Source organism: Drosophila subpulchrella, unplaced genomic scaffold (genome assembly GCF_014743375.2).
Source record: "Drosophila subpulchrella strain 33 F10 #4 breed RU33 unplaced genomic scaffold, RU_Dsub_v1.1 Primary Assembly Seq354, whole genome shotgun sequence".
Lineage (NCBI taxonomy): Eukaryota > Metazoa > Arthropoda > Insecta > Diptera > Drosophilidae > Drosophila > Drosophila subpulchrella.
The window spans coordinates 4,598,654-4,614,151 of NW_023665577.1; the positions used below are offsets into that span (position 1 = coordinate 4,598,654).

General features: G+C 41.9%; 3 protein-coding genes and 1 non-coding gene across 6 annotated transcripts in view; 3 read left to right on the top strand and 1 right to left on the bottom strand.

Moving 5' to 3' along the window:
* Positions 1-1,916: 1,916 nt before the first annotated feature.
* Positions 1,917-6,119, top strand: LOC119560012 (glycine receptor subunit alpha-4). 2 transcript variants are annotated; one of them, XM_037873295.1, is made up of 5 exons: positions 1,917-2,233; positions 3,648-3,757; positions 3,816-4,270; positions 4,326-4,972; positions 5,468-6,119. In XM_037873295.1, the coding sequence occupies exons 2-5, from the start codon at positions 3,687-3,689 to the stop codon at positions 5,750-5,752; spliced, it is 1,458 nt and encodes a 485-aa protein (XP_037729223.1). In that variant the 5' UTR covers positions 1,917-2,233; positions 3,648-3,686; the 3' UTR covers positions 5,753-6,119. The 2 variants fall into 2 exon arrangements, with proteins under 2 accessions (XP_037729223.1, XP_037729222.1); XM_037873294.1 differs by having other exon boundaries at positions 3,664-3,757.
* Positions 6,120-7,575: 1,456 nt separating this feature from the next.
* Positions 7,576-13,501, top strand: LOC119560080 (plasminogen). Its single transcript, XM_037873394.1, has 7 exons — positions 7,576-8,132; positions 10,958-11,044; positions 11,108-12,545; positions 12,603-12,713; positions 12,776-13,088; positions 13,147-13,246; positions 13,308-13,501. The coding sequence occupies exons 1-7, from the start codon at positions 8,102-8,104 to the stop codon at positions 13,364-13,366; spliced, it is 2,139 nt and encodes a 712-aa protein (XP_037729322.1). The 5' UTR covers positions 7,576-8,101; the 3' UTR covers positions 13,367-13,501.
* A 652-nt stretch (positions 13,502-14,153) lies between these two features.
* LOC119560647 (nicotinamidase) overlaps positions 14,154-15,498 on the top strand; it is a 32,371-nt gene continuing 31,026 nt past the window's right edge. Inside the window, exon 1 of one of the 2 annotated variants that reach the window (XM_037874203.1) lies at positions 14,154-14,435. The gene's annotated coding sequence lies outside the window, so the exon portion shown is untranslated. The remainder of the gene's footprint in view (positions 14,436-15,498) is intronic. The other variant, XM_037874201.1, reaches the window with a different exon arrangement.
* Positions 15,233-15,305, bottom strand: Trnav-cac. Its single transcript has one exon. It is a non-coding gene; the product is annotated as a tRNA-Val (tRNA).

The window sequence follows — 15,498 nt, forward strand, 5'->3', positions numbered from 1 at the left end:
AGTTCCCTAGTTCCTTTCACTCCCACCCCCCAAAGTATTCAAATTGCAAGTGCGCCAAAACCTTTGCGAATTTGCCATAGCCACCGCCCCGTTGCTGCCCTCAGCAGAAACTTAAGAGCACCACTTAGTGGGGGTGGATTCCGAGGCTGGTGGGGAATAGGAGCACTCAGAACAGGTCCAAGCTCGACTGCATTCGAATAAACTATAGAAAAATCAGCGGCTTTTTATAGCGGCCCCATCAATAGAGAGGGGCGTGGATGGGGGCGAGGATGAGGTGGTAACTTAAGTGTGCTATTATCGCATCAGAGATAATTTAATAACGACGAGTCGTCTTCTTCGCTCGGAGGCCAGAAAGCCAGAAAGGATGTATGGAATCCGCTCAAGAGTGTTGCGGCAAGGCGTTGAGTAGTGCTTGGGGCGGGTGGGCGTGGCAGGTCTCGGGGACCCACAAAATCTACCCATAGAAAGCTGGCTCACATGTGTGTGCATTGGGTGACAACTGCGTCAAGGTCGCCAGGAATTCGAGGAAGGAAGCAATGTGTTTATTTATGATTTTTGTTGATATGAGCTGAGCTATCACTTAGTGACCTAAAAAATGCAATTCTGCGAATAGAGTCTTTAAAAGGGCTCATATTTCATAAAAATTTAAAAATGCTCTAATATTAGGAAAATTAATCCAATGTTCATTTATTTGTAAAAATTCGTTGATTGAAAGTTGTGTTTTTTTTGCACTAATGCACTAAAAAATGTTAATAAAATAATAAAAATGTATTATTTGTTTTAACTTTTTAGGAAAAGAAAATGATAACCTGCAGCGACCGCAAAACAATACATAAGCCAATGAAAAATAAATATGTTGTTCCAATGCAGTTGTCTTATCTAACATCGTCACATCACTTATATAAATATCCTATTATTATAAGTTATTATATTTGCGGTGAAGCTATCTCTATAGAGTCTTCTATAATTCCCTGCGCTTTGTATTTCCGATTTCCTGCATATTTTTAGCTCACCGAGTTCCCAGCTACCCAGGCGCTTTTGTCATCTCATTAAACTTGATTTTGCAGCAGTTTTCCTCCGGCTTTTATTTTCTATTCTTTGTTATTCCAATTGTGCACTCCGTGTGACGTCAGAGGGGGGATCCCAGGATTACCGTGGCACTGCATTCATTAGCCAGGGTCTCCGAGTGTCCTGTCCCCCTCGAGGATGCCACTGGCCCCAACTTTTGATGCGACAAATGCCACTTCTGGGGCCTCTTTGCAACTTGCGGAGCACTTGTAAAGGGCGGGCTAACAAGGAAATTGATTGAAAAATGCTAGAAACTTAAGAATCCAAGTGTGAACAAATAAAAGTGAACGAAACAACTGCAGTATACATATATTCAAGAATTTTCCCCCGAATTAAACGAGCAGAATCGATAGACAAATGTCGCATCTTGCCATGATGCGAAATTGAAGGTCCTGCCCTCCACATCCGGCGGTGCATCATCATGTTCTGGGCGAGAGGGGTGTGGCGGATAACAACAATGTCGATGACGACAGAGCCTAGCAGATTATGTGGCAAAAGGAGGCAATGCCAAAGTACTCGAGGAAATTATGTTAAGTGACAAACACACAGGGCCCATGGCGATGCAGCCCTGGTTGGGGAAAGGATATTTGCCTGGCCTATATATAGACGCATATACAAACATCCATGGGCCGATAGTTCCTTGTTCTCCCAATATTAAAGACTACGCTTCTGGCGGCTTTCACTTTTGTTTTTCCCACCAGTCGGAAAAGGACTCACCCACACGCACGGACACTTATACCAACATAGCGTCAAGCATCCTGCATCCTTCGTTGGTGAACTTTTCGCTCGTGCCTGGCAACGTTTTAAATTCAAATCTGCTCGCCTCCAACTGTCAGTTGTCAGCGAAAGTTTGAACTGCCAAGACGTTCAAAACGGAAAGAACTAAGTCTTAAAAATAAAGCCAGTCAACTAATAAATGCTAAATTGTGCAGAGTATTTATTAATAAATATAATACATATTTGACATCTCGATAAACGATTTAAAATATTCCGGAAAGTTGATAAAAAGTGGTGTCTTAAAGATGTCAGTTAGGGCGTCAAGCTGATGGTTATGTAATCTCTGTGAAGATTCCAGAAATCCAACAGAAATCTATAGCTTCGATAGCCGAACGAATAAGAGTTGACTGCTAGAGAACCGTTTTCGCCGATTTCATCCAATAACTGTGTAAGATTTTAAAAATTTAAAACTATTTTTGTCAAGATTATCCAACAAATTAATTAAAATATAATCCGCGGAACATACAAAGCTTTTTTAGTTTAAAAGTCACTTTTAAAGAAGCGTTATAGTTTTAAGCAATGTAAGAAAATTACAAATTATTCAAAACTTAATATTGTATGAAAAGCAGTCGAGAAACAAGCTGAATTAATAAGAACACTTTACTTTTCTAAAAATTAAAAGTTTTTCGACGTTTTAAAAATGTGTAACAAAGAAGTCTAAAATAAATATGAACGTGTAAAAAGTGTTGACATTTGTTTGTATAATATTTTTAAAACACATGTTTTTAACACTTTAAAATAAAAATGTTATTTTTACATTTTTTATCCTATTCTTTTATAACACCTCCTTAAAAGCTATCACTCAGTATAATCAAAATATCTGATATCTGGTGTTAAAGTAAATTGATCACACATACTTGAAATATTTTTAACAACCAGTTTAAGCAAAAAATGTATTGCAGCCTATTAATGAATGCTTTATTTAAAATCGCTGACGCTTTAAGTTGGCCCAATTTGCCGAGAAGAAGCAGAACCTCAGACTTGTGCCGTGGCAATTGTCCTTGTCTAATGGGGGCTCTGCAGCATTGGCAGGACTCTTTCATTGCCCGCTTTCTTCCTCATGTTCGTCGCGTGGGATGGGGGCGGCTACAGGGGCTGGAGCAGGGGGCGTGGCATCCTCGCGGGCTCATAAAAAGGCGCATGGGCCACTTAAGGCACGGGTGACCCACCGCCCACCGCATTCCGCCCCTTCGAGTGGCTTTAATTGTGAATTAAGACGGTATTGTGCAGCGAGCAACTGCGACGACGACAGGTATTGCTGTCTGTGTCCTGCGGCCAGGGTTGCCATCCTGCATTCTGATTCGGACTCTACGCCGCCCAATGCCGAGGCTATCGAGGCATAGGCATTGTCGAAGGCAACTGCCTTTTTGTCTTTCGGTCTCGTCCCCCATTTTATTTACTTGGTTAAGCGGCATAATGGTTGCTATTTTCGTGCCAATCGCTCTCGATGCATTGTCAATGCCAGGACGACCCTTCGAAAGCCTTTGATCCTTTCCACCTGGTGGAAGGTCGCGACACAGACACAGACCGGGAAATCGCTTCAAGTTGTTTGCTTCGGCGACGACCTTTTGTCAGGAAGAACCGTGAAAATAATACTAATTCTAACAGAAAATAGGCTTCAGGAAGGACTGGGGGATTTCTTTAATATATTAAATGTGAGGTGGCAAAAAAGTTTTTATCATTATTATTAATCCCAAAAAAAGAAATAATATATTTTTAAAATATTTTGCTTAACATCTCTAAGATAATATGTATTAAATAGTAAAATGTCTTACTTAAAATGTTAAATAATAATTAACCAGTTATAAATTTAATTAGACACAGGAAGTGCTTAGCTAGAAATGGTGGTCCAAATAATTATTCTGGTGATCTGCACCATATGCCTGAAGCATTATGCCAAAGGAGAGTTTCAGTGAGTAAAAAAAAGCTTCCATCCCGAATATCGTATCTTAATTTTACCCATAAACCAGACAAAGCCTGGCCATAACCGACATCCTTCCGGAGGACATCAAGCGCTACGATAAGATGAGACCACCCAAGAAGGAGGGCCAGCCCACGATAGTCTACTTCCATGTGACGGTGATGGGTCTGGACTCCATCGATGAGAATTCGATGACCTATGTGGCTGATGTGTTCTTCGCCCAGACCTGGAAGGATCACCGCCTGAGATTGCCGGAGAATATGACGCAGGAGTACCGATTGCTGGAGGTGGACTGGCTAAAGAATATGTGGCGTCCGGATTCGTTCTTCAAGAACGCCAAATCGGTGACCTTTCAGACGATGACCATACCCAATCACTACATGTGGCTGTACAAGGACAAGACGATACTCTACATGGTCAAGCTAACCCTGAAACTGTCCTGCATCATGAACTTTGCCATCTATCCGCACGACACACAAGAGTGCAAGTTGCAGATGGAGAGCTGTAAGATTTCCTAAACCACGAAGCATCCTTCGGTACTATTTACATTTTATTTTAGTGTCCCACACCACAGACGACCTGATATTCCAGTGGGATCCCACCACGCCCCTCGTGGTGGACGAGAACATCGAGCTGCCGCAGGTGGCCCTCATCCGGAACGAGACGGCGGACTGCACCCAGGTGTATTCCACGGGCAACTTCACTTGCCTGGAGGTGGTGTTCACCCTGAAGCGCCGTTTGGTCTACTACGTCTTTAACACCTACATACCGACCTGCATGATCGTGATTATGTCCTGGGTGTCCTTCTGGATCAAGCCGGAGGCGGCTCCGGCTCGCGTGACCCTGGGCGTCACCTCCCTGCTCACCCTCTCCACGCAACATGCGAAATCTCAGTCGTCCTTGCCACCCGTTTCCTATCTAAAGGCCGTGGACGCCTTCATGTCCGTCTGCACGGTGTTCGTGTTCATGGCCCTCATGGAGTACTGTCTGATCAACATCGTCCTGAGCGATACGCCCATACCCAAGCCGATGGCCTACCCTCCAAAGCCAGTGGCGGGCGATGGGCCCAAGAAGGAGGGCGAGGGGCCTCCTCCGGGGGGCAGCAATTCGACGGCCAGCAAACAGCAGGCCACTATGTTGCCACTGGCCGACGAGAAAATCGAGAAGATTGAGAAGATCTTTGATGAGATGACCAAAAACAGGAGGGTGAGTGGAAATTCCTTTAATTTATTAACTATAAAGTGGTTATAAACAAATAAATCAGAGGAGAATGGTCTAAGATACAAAGTTTAGGTGTTAGATCTTACACCTCAAACACCTCAAATATTTTAACAAGTAAAATAAAAAAATATTTTAAAACCTTTAACGATTTTAAAATTTAGATTTCCAGTAAAATTAACATTTAATACTTTTTTGGGGCTATTTCGATTTAAAAAATTATGATCTGGTATAAAATAAGCTTATAATGCTAATTATACCGATATTTAAAATCGGATTTTATAATAGCTTAATATTTATTTATCCCATATTTCAAACCATCTTACAAAGTTGTGGACTAATCAAAAGCTTTTATTTTTCTTTAAGCCATTGGTATTTTTAAAAAAATTAAATTTTAATATTTAATTATTTTTTGACAAGTCTTACTGATGTACACGATAAAAAAAGTTTCAGAATATACTCTTAAACTTCGATGTCTTTCAGATTGTGACCACCACTAGACGTGTAGTGCGCCCGCCGCTGGACGCCGATGGACCATGGATCCCGCGGCAGGAGTCGCGGATAATTTTGACCCCGGGTGTTGCGCCGCCGCCGCCTCCTCCGCAGCCAGCGGCACCGGAACCGGAACTTCCGAAGCCCAAGCTGACCCCCGCCCAGGAGCGGCTCAAGCGGGCCATCTACATCGATCGATCCTCGCGCGTCCTGTTCCCCGCCCTCTTCGCCAGCCTGAACGGCATCTACTGGTGCGTGTTCTACGAGTATCTATAAGAACTAAGAACTACGAGTTCTTCTGCCCTGTACATACAACTTTCGCTAGCTCTCTCTGGCGCTCCATCCGAGTGTTAAACGTTGATTGTTCGCATATATCGAAACGTATATCGCAAATTTACTCTTAAGCTTTCACGCACAAGCTTTAAGTCAATGAATTTTAAACATAGATGATTGTTGAACCACATAAAAACGAGGAGATATATGAAGATATGAACACAGGATAAATTACAAATTATCTATTAAATTCCTACAAATGCTTAAAGTTAATCAAGTGACGTAGTAGCTGATGTAGATTAAGTGAATTGTAATTTAAAGTCTCAAACAAATGCTTTTAATTGTAAATAAATAGAGAATCCATTTAAAATAAATCGTGGGTGGTTTGGTAAGGTACTTAAAAGATATATTTTATTGGTAAGTTTTAAATGGAATATGTCATTCTGAGTTTACAAGAAAATTCGATTTAAATCAAGTCATTTAAAGATACGCTTTTTATTAGGACCTCAGTACTGCAGAAGAAAGGGATGGGGAACTTTGGATTGAATATTTTGTACCAAAACCCTTAGTCGAATAAAAGCTTTCATACTGCAAAAGCTAATGGTGAGCTTTAAGATGGTATCCCCATTTGATGCAAATGCTAGTTATCCCCATTTACGATATACTTCGCATAACCATTTCTCAGCCGTTTGGACAGCCCATTCATTTTTTAACACCTCTATCTTCTTCTTTTTATGTGGCAGGCAGTTATAAGTTTATTTCGCGCTGCTTTTTCTTTTAAAGGTGTCAACATTGTTGGAACAATGGAACTTGCTCGGGTTTCTACCGTTCGAAGTTGTCAAACTGCCGCAGGGTGATGAGGAGTAGTCTTATGAATACCCAATTAATAATGTTGGTCACACGCTCCACACTTTTGCCTTTTCACGGTCGTTAGTGACGCCCGAGCAAAGATGATATAGGGTTGAAAAAAAAGATAAGATGAAGACAACTAGGTGGAAAATATGGAAGAGATGGTATCTCTATAAAAGTTAAATAAATCCTAAAACCTTGTAAGTATTTACCACAGCCTTATTTCCACTTAAATTTGTATCAATTTTGTTTGGGTTTCTCCTCTATTGATCATCAATCATATGTTTTGATGTGAATATGTATGTTTTGCGGCTAAACCATTTGCATTTGAAGTAGGCCAGGCCAAAGAGTTCGCTTCGTTTCGGGGAAACCACAGTATGATTCACCCGAAAGCCACACTAAACACGGGCCCAGTACTCGATCGATGTGGATTGGCGGATTGCATTGGCAGAGGCTTCGAGAGCGGAAAAATGAGCTAAGGTTGCGCAAATTCAGTGTTTATTTGGGACTGGGGAATACCTGAGGTTATGAGCATTATGTGTGGGTGCTCAATGCAAATTGCCTTGGCTGGGGGTTCAATGAGTTGCTTTTTTCAAGGAACGCAAGATGGCTAAGTTGGTCAAATTAATTTTTATTATTAATGGAAGAAATGCCACCAATTAAGGCGGCTCTCTGAGTGCTTGCTCAAAGTCTCACCTCTTGCACAGACAATGCCCAGAGACTGAAGAAAGTAAAAATCCAGCTGACAACCTCACGGCTACCGTCGCGGCTCTTAAGCTCCCCCTTTTTCCCAAGGCCCCCCTTTAAAAGCCGAAACGAAAACGAAACGAAGTGCTCCACCGACAGCAACAACAATAAAGGCCAAAGCTGCCTGACAACGACGCCACAAAATGTTATGTTGTTGCCGCTGGTGTGAGGTTGTCTTCGGCTTTTGCAGTTTCAGTTTCAATTTCAGTCGAACTCGGGCAGCAACGGCACACGGAAGCAGGCCGCACTCCGCTCCTACTTCGAGAAAAAAACCCTTTAAAAGGCCCGAAAATAAGCCGATCATAAGCCATAAGCCCAACTGCAATTGGAGATCGTTGTGTGATCAGCCAAGAAAACACCTTGTTTAACTCGAGCAGGGAATATAAAAGTGAAATTCGTGCACTTTTCACAGCAGTTTCGCAATCGGAACGGGGCGTAATAAAAATAAATATTACAAAATTCAATTAATCCAATTGGCAGCTCGTAAAAGTTTACACCAAGGCTAAATTGTGGTTCAGCTAAGCCGAGATAACGAAACCGAAAAAAACGTCGCGGCTTAACACTTTTTAACACTTTCATTTTCGTTCAGAGCCGTTTTCGTTGGGTTCGTCATCGCGGGCACAGCGGTCGCCTTTCGTCGAGTGTGTTAAATAATAGTAAACAAAAAGTGAACGAAACTACCACATTTTTCGGCAAATGTTTAGCGGCTTTGTGAACTGAAAACGGAAACTGCATTTCAAGTTGAGGTTCGGCAAGATGCAAGCGAAGGTGTTCCTGCTCTGCCTGGGTTGGTATTAAAAACATACAAAATAACAATATTTAGATAAAAAATTAACAGAAAATTAACCTAGTTTTTGGCCTTCCAAAAATCATTTGGTAACTATTCATGTTCGGCTTATGGTTAATTTGTGCTAATGTGCTGCGAAAAAAAGGGCAACAAAGGAAAACAAAAGACTTAGGCAACGAACTTGCGCATCCGACGAAAGTCCGAATGCAGCTGATGATTTTGGTTGACTTTTGTGGGATTGTGATTGTCATCCTCATGATTCGTGCAACGTGAGGTGGCTTGCAACTTTCTTTACCCGCCACTGCCAATAAAACTTCCGCTCGGTGACGTCAGAGAAAGATTTGAAAAAATACAAAAATTAAAAACCAGCTGGTATGCAAATCACATAGATGCGGACGCCAAGGCCAATCGGAGATCTCCCCTGGCCCGAAGAGTACCCATGTGTACGTGTTTCTTGGTATTACCGCAGCGCCAGGCTTGACCATCTATTATGCAACAACAAAAAAATGAAAAAACTTGTCAACGCCGCTATTTGTTGGCCGGTTGGTCGTTTTTAGCCGTTGCCGGTGCCAAAACTCCAGGCGGGTTTGCCGATCGCCTGACCATGAAGTGTTCAATTTTATGTTATTTCTTCTGCTTCGGAAGTTAATGCAGCTGCTGTGCGTTTCTTTCGATCCCCCTTTGGCCACCTCTGCGGGGGGATTAGTTTGTAATTTTCCAGCGTTGACATCTCAACTGCTTTCTTGGGGATTTTCACTTTCGTTTGCCGTGCAATTACCGGAAAATTGCTTGGCTGAAGCTTACGAAATTCCTGTCTTTTTCTTGATGGGATTAGGCATTAAACTTATAGCTAAGGTTTTAGGGAATTGGGGGATTTTTCCCCATTAAGTAAAACTTTTTGTGAGTTAATAATAGTGGTGGCTTAAATATTTAAATTGCCTGAATCATAGTTTATATGGATATGGAATATAACGACTTGTGTAAAATTAATTTTTGTATTCAATTACTTTTAATGATCTTTTAATGATTAAATTAAATTCGTGTTTTCAAAGTAAAATTTATTATTGATTCTATAGGTTTCAAGAGTGTTTAAAGCTAACGCTTTTCTAGCTTTTTAAAGTTTTGTAAGATTTCTAAAAAATTGTTCTTACAAGTTTAAGATAACATTATTATTGATGTCACCTTAACTAAGAATTTTAAAGACCATTTTCACTTTTTACCTTTGAACGGAATGTGTGACATCTTTTTGGGTCAAATGCACAAAAGCCGTGCCAACAATGAACCGAAAAGAGATCACAAGTATCCATAGCGAATGTGCTTAGTCTGTCTAGGGCCTCCGGGGCATTCACTTTTCCCAAGAAATCATTTCTATATAAGCCCTATAATTGGCCAATATTTCATTGTGTTGGGGCGAGCAGCAACAAAACTAAAGCATTGCCATTTGGTATGGGCAATTTTATTCCAAGTGAAAGTGGCAAAGTTGCAGTGCACACCTCGAAAAATGTTAATGAGCCGCATTCGAATCTGGCATAAAAGCAAAACCAGAAAATCAAAATAAAGCAGAAAAAGGCGAAATAAAACCGAAACTGTAGCAGCTTAACCCAAATCACTCAGAGATAATCAATTATGTTTTCCTGCGCTGCGAGGTGAAATCTTTTGTCGACCTTGGGGCGCGCTTACTTACATAAAGAATCACCCGGGAGGAAGTTCCTCATCGGGGCGATCCTCTCCACCAGAAAAATGTCGAATCATTAAGCAAACAGAGACAAGCCCACCAAAAAATTAAAAAAAAAAAACCCAACCAAGCCTGCCAAACGAAGAGAGATTATGTCACGGCAGCCAAGCAAAATAAACACAAAACTAAATAAACATTAAATGCTTCAGTTGAACAACGACATACTTTCTCATTCAAGGGACAAGGGAGGCGGGGGCGGTCCGCAGATGCGTAATGCCAATTTGTGACATTATTCAACCGGCGAAGACAGCGAGAGACTTTGCATAGGGCTTTTGTTCGGTTTGAAAAGAGTTGGGTCAGTTGGGACTTCGCGGATCTCCAGTGCTTCCTGCTATCCAACTGTTTAACCATATTGTGGCTAACCGTGCGTTTCATAACTCTAAAGCGACGTACTGCAAGTGCATTAAACAGTGTCATTCAAAACTATCTTGACTTATTTCGTTAGAGGTGGAGAAAAATACAGAAGGCGTCCACTCAAAAAAAACATGTTATATTCTCATTGTGATTTACAAATTTATAAATGTTTTCGGGTCATAATCAAAATAAATATATAGCGAAATGTTGTTATCAAGTAAAATCAATATTTTATCTATAAAGCTCTCTTATCTTAATTCTTTAGAGTTACGTTCCGCACACCCGACAAATAGTATATATAATTTTTATAGCCGTACATATGAACCTTAGCACATTAAAAAGTCAATTTTCCCGATGGAAAACACATTTTAAAAGCCATGTTTTTCGGTTATTCCAAAATTTTACTAATACGGTCTAAAATCAAGTAATTTTTTGGGTGCGTAAAACAATAATATTTGGATCTTATATTCAAGTATTCAATATTATAGTTTAATAAAAATTAACTTAATATTATCTATTGAATTTCTTACGGGCTAGGGAATTAATAAATGTCTATAATAAAGTAATTTGTTAATTGGCTTGCAAAACTACAGGTGGTTTTTTGTTCGTCTATCAAATATAAAAAGTAAATGTTTTAAAGGATCTTTATAATGTTAAATTTAAAATTAAATGTATAATTTATATATATATTTTAAATTGTAATAATATTGTACTCATTTGTTTCCTTTTTTTGCAGCCCTCTCTTTGGGAACGTTTCTGCCAGCTCGAGGGCAATCGGATGACCCCAACGATGAGGAGCAGCCTCTCCATTTGACCAACGACGGTAAGTGCGATCAAGATGCGGTACGCTGTGCACGGACATTCATAACTTTAACCCTTAAGGCAGCGTCTTTCTTTCAGCCGCACCTGCACGACCGCCGACTGGGTCGCCAGTTGAACGAGGATCTGGGTCTGAGCCAGGGTTCGAGCAGTAGTGGCAGCAGCAGCAGTCAGTCCAGCTCCATCTACGAGGATGAGGACGATGTGGAGGGCTCCAGCGAGTACTACGACAGCGATGAGGAGCAGTCGGAGGGCAGCAACGAGTCCCTGCCTCGCCTGCTCTCACAGTCCGCCTTCAATCGCATCTCGGAGACCCTGGGAGCCCTCAACCATGTGGGTCACATGCTGGTGGACATCACGCGAGGTGGTCAGGATCAGGCCAAAACGGAGGGGGTTGAGAAGAGTGAGGATCAGAGCAAGTCTGATGGATCCTTTGGCTCAACTGTGACTGCTTCCAGCACCACTGAGTTGGCCCCCTCTTCTACTCCATCTCCACTGGGGAAATCGGAACCACTTCCAGGAGTCTCTGATAAGCTCATGGACCCTCTACCCATCACACTCTCTGCCAATAGTTTGCTGCCAGCTGGCAAGCCAGCCAATCTGAGTGTTATCCAAGTGGCCACCAAGAGAATTGGTACCGATGACTCTGCGCCCATGTTTGTGGAGAACAAAGAGCTCAAGCTGAAGAAGAAAAAAAAGAAGAACAAGAACAAGCAGAAGGTGAAGAAGCCCAGTGAAGAAGGAGTCCCCATTCCGGTGGTCCAAGGATCGGTTCAGCAATCGCAGCAGAAGATCAAGATACCAACCACTCCAAGAACTACAACCACCACCACGACAGAGGATCCCATCACCCTGACTCCCTTGGATCAGTTGGCGGAGGCTAGTGATGATGCAGGAACCGGCAAGGATGTGGAGAACTACTGCAAGACGCCGAGTGGAAGAAGGGGTCGTTGTGAGGATCTCAGTAGTTGTCCCGCTTTGCTCCTCAATCTCAGCAGCTTAAGGGAGTCCCTCTGCTTCAAGAGCCTCTATGTGCCGGGTGTGTGTTGCCCCATTTCCGCATCGTCCACTGTTCTGACCACCCAGAAACCCCTAAAGTTGACCACCCGGCCCACAACCACGACGAGCACCACCAAAGCCACGCAGCAGCCCACCAAGAAGACCACCGTTCGACCCACCACTCGACCCACTTCGGGCCTAGTGCTCATTCCCCAGAAGAAACCCCCGACCACTACGACGACCACCACCACTGAGGTGCCACTGGAGCCCGAGGGTCTGGAGGAGATCGGCAATAATATCGTGGATCCCGATGAGTGCGGCCAGCAGGAGTACTCCACGGGCAGGATTGTGGGCGGAGTGGAGGCCCCGAATGGCCAGTGGCCTTGGATGGCGGCCATCTTCCTCCATGGACCCAAGCGAACGGAGTTCTGGTGCGGTGGTTCTCTAATTGGTACCAAGTATATCCTGACTGCGGCGCATTGTACCAGGGATTCGCGACAGAAACCGTAAGAAATGGAAGGTCTGTTATATTATATAATGTACTAATTCCTGGTTCCTTTCAGATTCGCTGCCCGTCAGTTTACGGTACGATTGGGTGACATAGATCTCTCCACGGATGCCGAACCCTCTGATCCTGTGACTTTTGCCGTCAAGGAAGTGCGCACCCATGAGCGGTGGGTTATTTTCTTTCTTTAAAATATAGTATAGCTTTATTATATAAGCTTTGTTAATATAGCTTCTCCCGCATTGGATTCTACAACGACATTGCCATTCTGGTTCTGGACAAGCCGGTGAGAAAGTCCAAGTATGTGATTCCCGTGTGCCTGCCCAAGGGAGTTCGCATGCCGCCCAAGGAGCGACTCCCTGGACGTAGGGCCACCGTCGTGGGTTGGGGAACCACATATTACGGTGGCAAGGAGTCCACCAGCCAGCGGCAGGCGGAACTGCCCATTTGGCGGAACGAGGACTGCGATCGCAGTTACTTCCAGCCCATCAACGAGAACTTTGTCTGCGCGGGATACTCTGATGGTGGAGTGGATGCTTGTCAGGTGAGTTGGTGGAGAGGTTTCCATCTAGAGAGGATTCTAACTTTCTTGCAATTCTTAGGGCGACTCTGGCGGTCCTCTGATGATGCGTTACGACTCCCACTGGGTTCAACTGGGAGTGGTTTCCTTTGGTAACAAGTGTGGCGAACCTGGCTATCCAGGTAAGTACTTTACCGAAATGCTCTTTGGAATAGTAGGACTAAATTGGTATACATTTTCCAGGTGTCTACACTCGTGTCACTGAATATCTGGACTGGATACGCGATCACACGAAGGACTGATCGCACTCCTGATCCTGATCCTTACCACCTTAGCCGTAACTGTAGCCTAGGTTTAGGTACGCACTAGTCTATGTACTCTTAATGACCCAACCCCCTCCCCTTCCTGTTCTATGTGCAGTGCCCTATTTATTAACCGCATCCCATTGCTATGATGAATGGCATTTGTTGACTAAATTATTAATATTTAATTTTGATAAATAAACTGTGTGTAAAATACATACATAGTTTGTTTTAAACAGACGATGAAGGTTCTATTAAGGCGAAACATGATGAAAAGCATGATTTCATATTTTTATTGCTCGTGATTACGTATTTAGTGAGAATTACATGAGACCCACTGGTTTTAGTTATTTCCAGTTTTTATATATATTAAAGCGCTTTATCGGCCATGAAAACCGATTACGCAAACAGAACCAATGATCCATAGCTAACTGAGATTGGATAAACAATAAAATCGATTCAGTACGAGTGGGTCGCCGTGTAGGTGCGTCATACCTTAAAGATTTGGTTTGTAATTTCTGTGATTACGATAGGAAATGAAATAGTGGGAGGTAGTTTATAAATATACGTGTGTTATCATAGTGCCATTGCGATTATGGTAAGCCTATCAAATTCTGGAAACTATCAATGCGATGTGACTACACTGATAGCTTCATTCATCCATACTTTTTTTTATCACTTACGGGGAAACACTTGGTAAACAAACGTGAGCAATTGCATAAGGTTCTCTGGCGATGCCGGTCCTCCCTTTCTGTATCTCTTCCCTGCTCTTGAAAACTCTATCCAATAACACTCAGTTGGCAATAAGCTTTCACAGCTGACGGACGCGAATTTTTCCCTCCAACCGGCAATGTGTTGTCAATAACTTAAAAAGAACGGCTACCCCACCGAATTCTGTGTGATTGAATTACAACCTGTACTCGCTGTGAAGATTTAGAACTCCTATAAATCATAATATTGTACAATTACCGCCGATAATCGCCAATTTGACATTGTTACTGCTTCTAACCGCGGACTCGAAAGCTCAGAGTGTTTTGTTTATGCGGAGCTTTTTTTGGACAAGCGCGTGGTAAGTACCTGAAAATAAGAGAAAAACTCTCTTCACAAAATGAGTGCGCGAAAGAGAGTGATTCATTGATGACTAAGGGTCAAAGGGGTCAAGGCTTTTCAAACGCTGAGTCATTTTAAAAGCTAAAAAGGGTTTAATTTGTCTTTAGAAAGTGTCATATTTTAATTATTTATTATTCAAGTTAACTTTTGTTGGATAGTGTAAAATCAAAAACTTTAAGCTCTAGCATACATTTGTTATGTTAAGCCGGTATGAAAGCTTTATGCTACTGTTAACTTACCTATGTTAACATTTCCAGAGTTTTTATAACCCTTTAGACAAATCTACTTAGAGGACATACAAAATCACTAAATGACAAACAATAATCGTTTTTTTCTAACAGAAAGCTGCTATGAAAAACACAAATGTATATATTTGGTTCAGAGCTATCTGGATAATTCATTGTAAAGATGATTCATTTTCTATTAATTTAAAATAAGCTTAGAAATAGTCTGAGCATGTAATTGTGTAGGCGGCAGTCAATCTATCTATCAGTAAAGCAATTATTTGTAATGTTTTGTTAGGGCACTAAGGTCATTGCAAATTGAAAAAATTCATTAAACAGCAAATTATAATGCTGTGTAGTTTCTTTAGGGATAATTATTTAAATTGATTCATTTAATTTGAGTGTTTTGATCAAAAATAAAGCAACATAACTTTGTACTGAGATGAAAATAATATTCAAAATCTTGTTACTACAATATCAAAAATAAAATAAAAGACAAAAAATATGAAATCGAATATTAAAAAAATCATATTGTTCCCGCCCGGGTTCGAACCGGGGACCTTGTGCGTGTGAAGCACACGTGATAACCGCTACACTACGGAAACAGCTGAAAACCAGCCGGCAAAAAAGCCAAGTAAAGCTAAGTGGTCAAGTTTTCACAAATACACCTTAAAAAATGCACAAGCAAACTGAAGTCAATGGTTAATACTCTCGAATGGAACTTAGGGGTAATGGTAATTGGATACGGGCTTGGCTAATTTACCGTCCGTTTATTATTTTTAATGTTTTGTTTCGGCA

What these genes read in the sequence shown, in the direction of transcription:
- LOC119560012 (XM_037873295.1), top strand. Translation starts at nt 3,687, where the DNA reads ATGGTGGTCCAAATAATTATTCTGGTGATCTGCACCATATGCCTGAAG. An exon ending in TATGCCAAAGGAGAGTTTCA is followed by an intron (nt 3,758 to 3,815) that starts GTGAGTAAAAAA and finishes CCCATAAACCAG; the next exon opens with ACAAAGCCTGGCCATAACCG. An exon ending in CAAGTTGCAGATGGAGAGCT is followed by an intron (nt 4,271 to 4,325) that starts GTAAGATTTCCT and finishes ATTTTATTTTAG; the next exon opens with TGTCCCACACCACAGACGAC.
- LOC119560080 (XM_037873394.1), top strand. Translation starts at nt 8,102, where the DNA reads ATGCAAGCGAAGGTGTTCCTGCTCTGCCTGG. An exon ending in TCTCCATTTGACCAACGACG is followed by an intron (nt 11,045 to 11,107) that starts GTAAGTGCGATC and finishes CCCTTAAGGCAG; the next exon opens with CGTCTTTCTTTCAGCCGCAC. An exon ending in AGGGATTCGCGACAGAAACC is followed by an intron (nt 12,546 to 12,602) that starts GTAAGAAATGGA and finishes GGTTCCTTTCAG; the next exon opens with ATTCGCTGCCCGTCAGTTTA.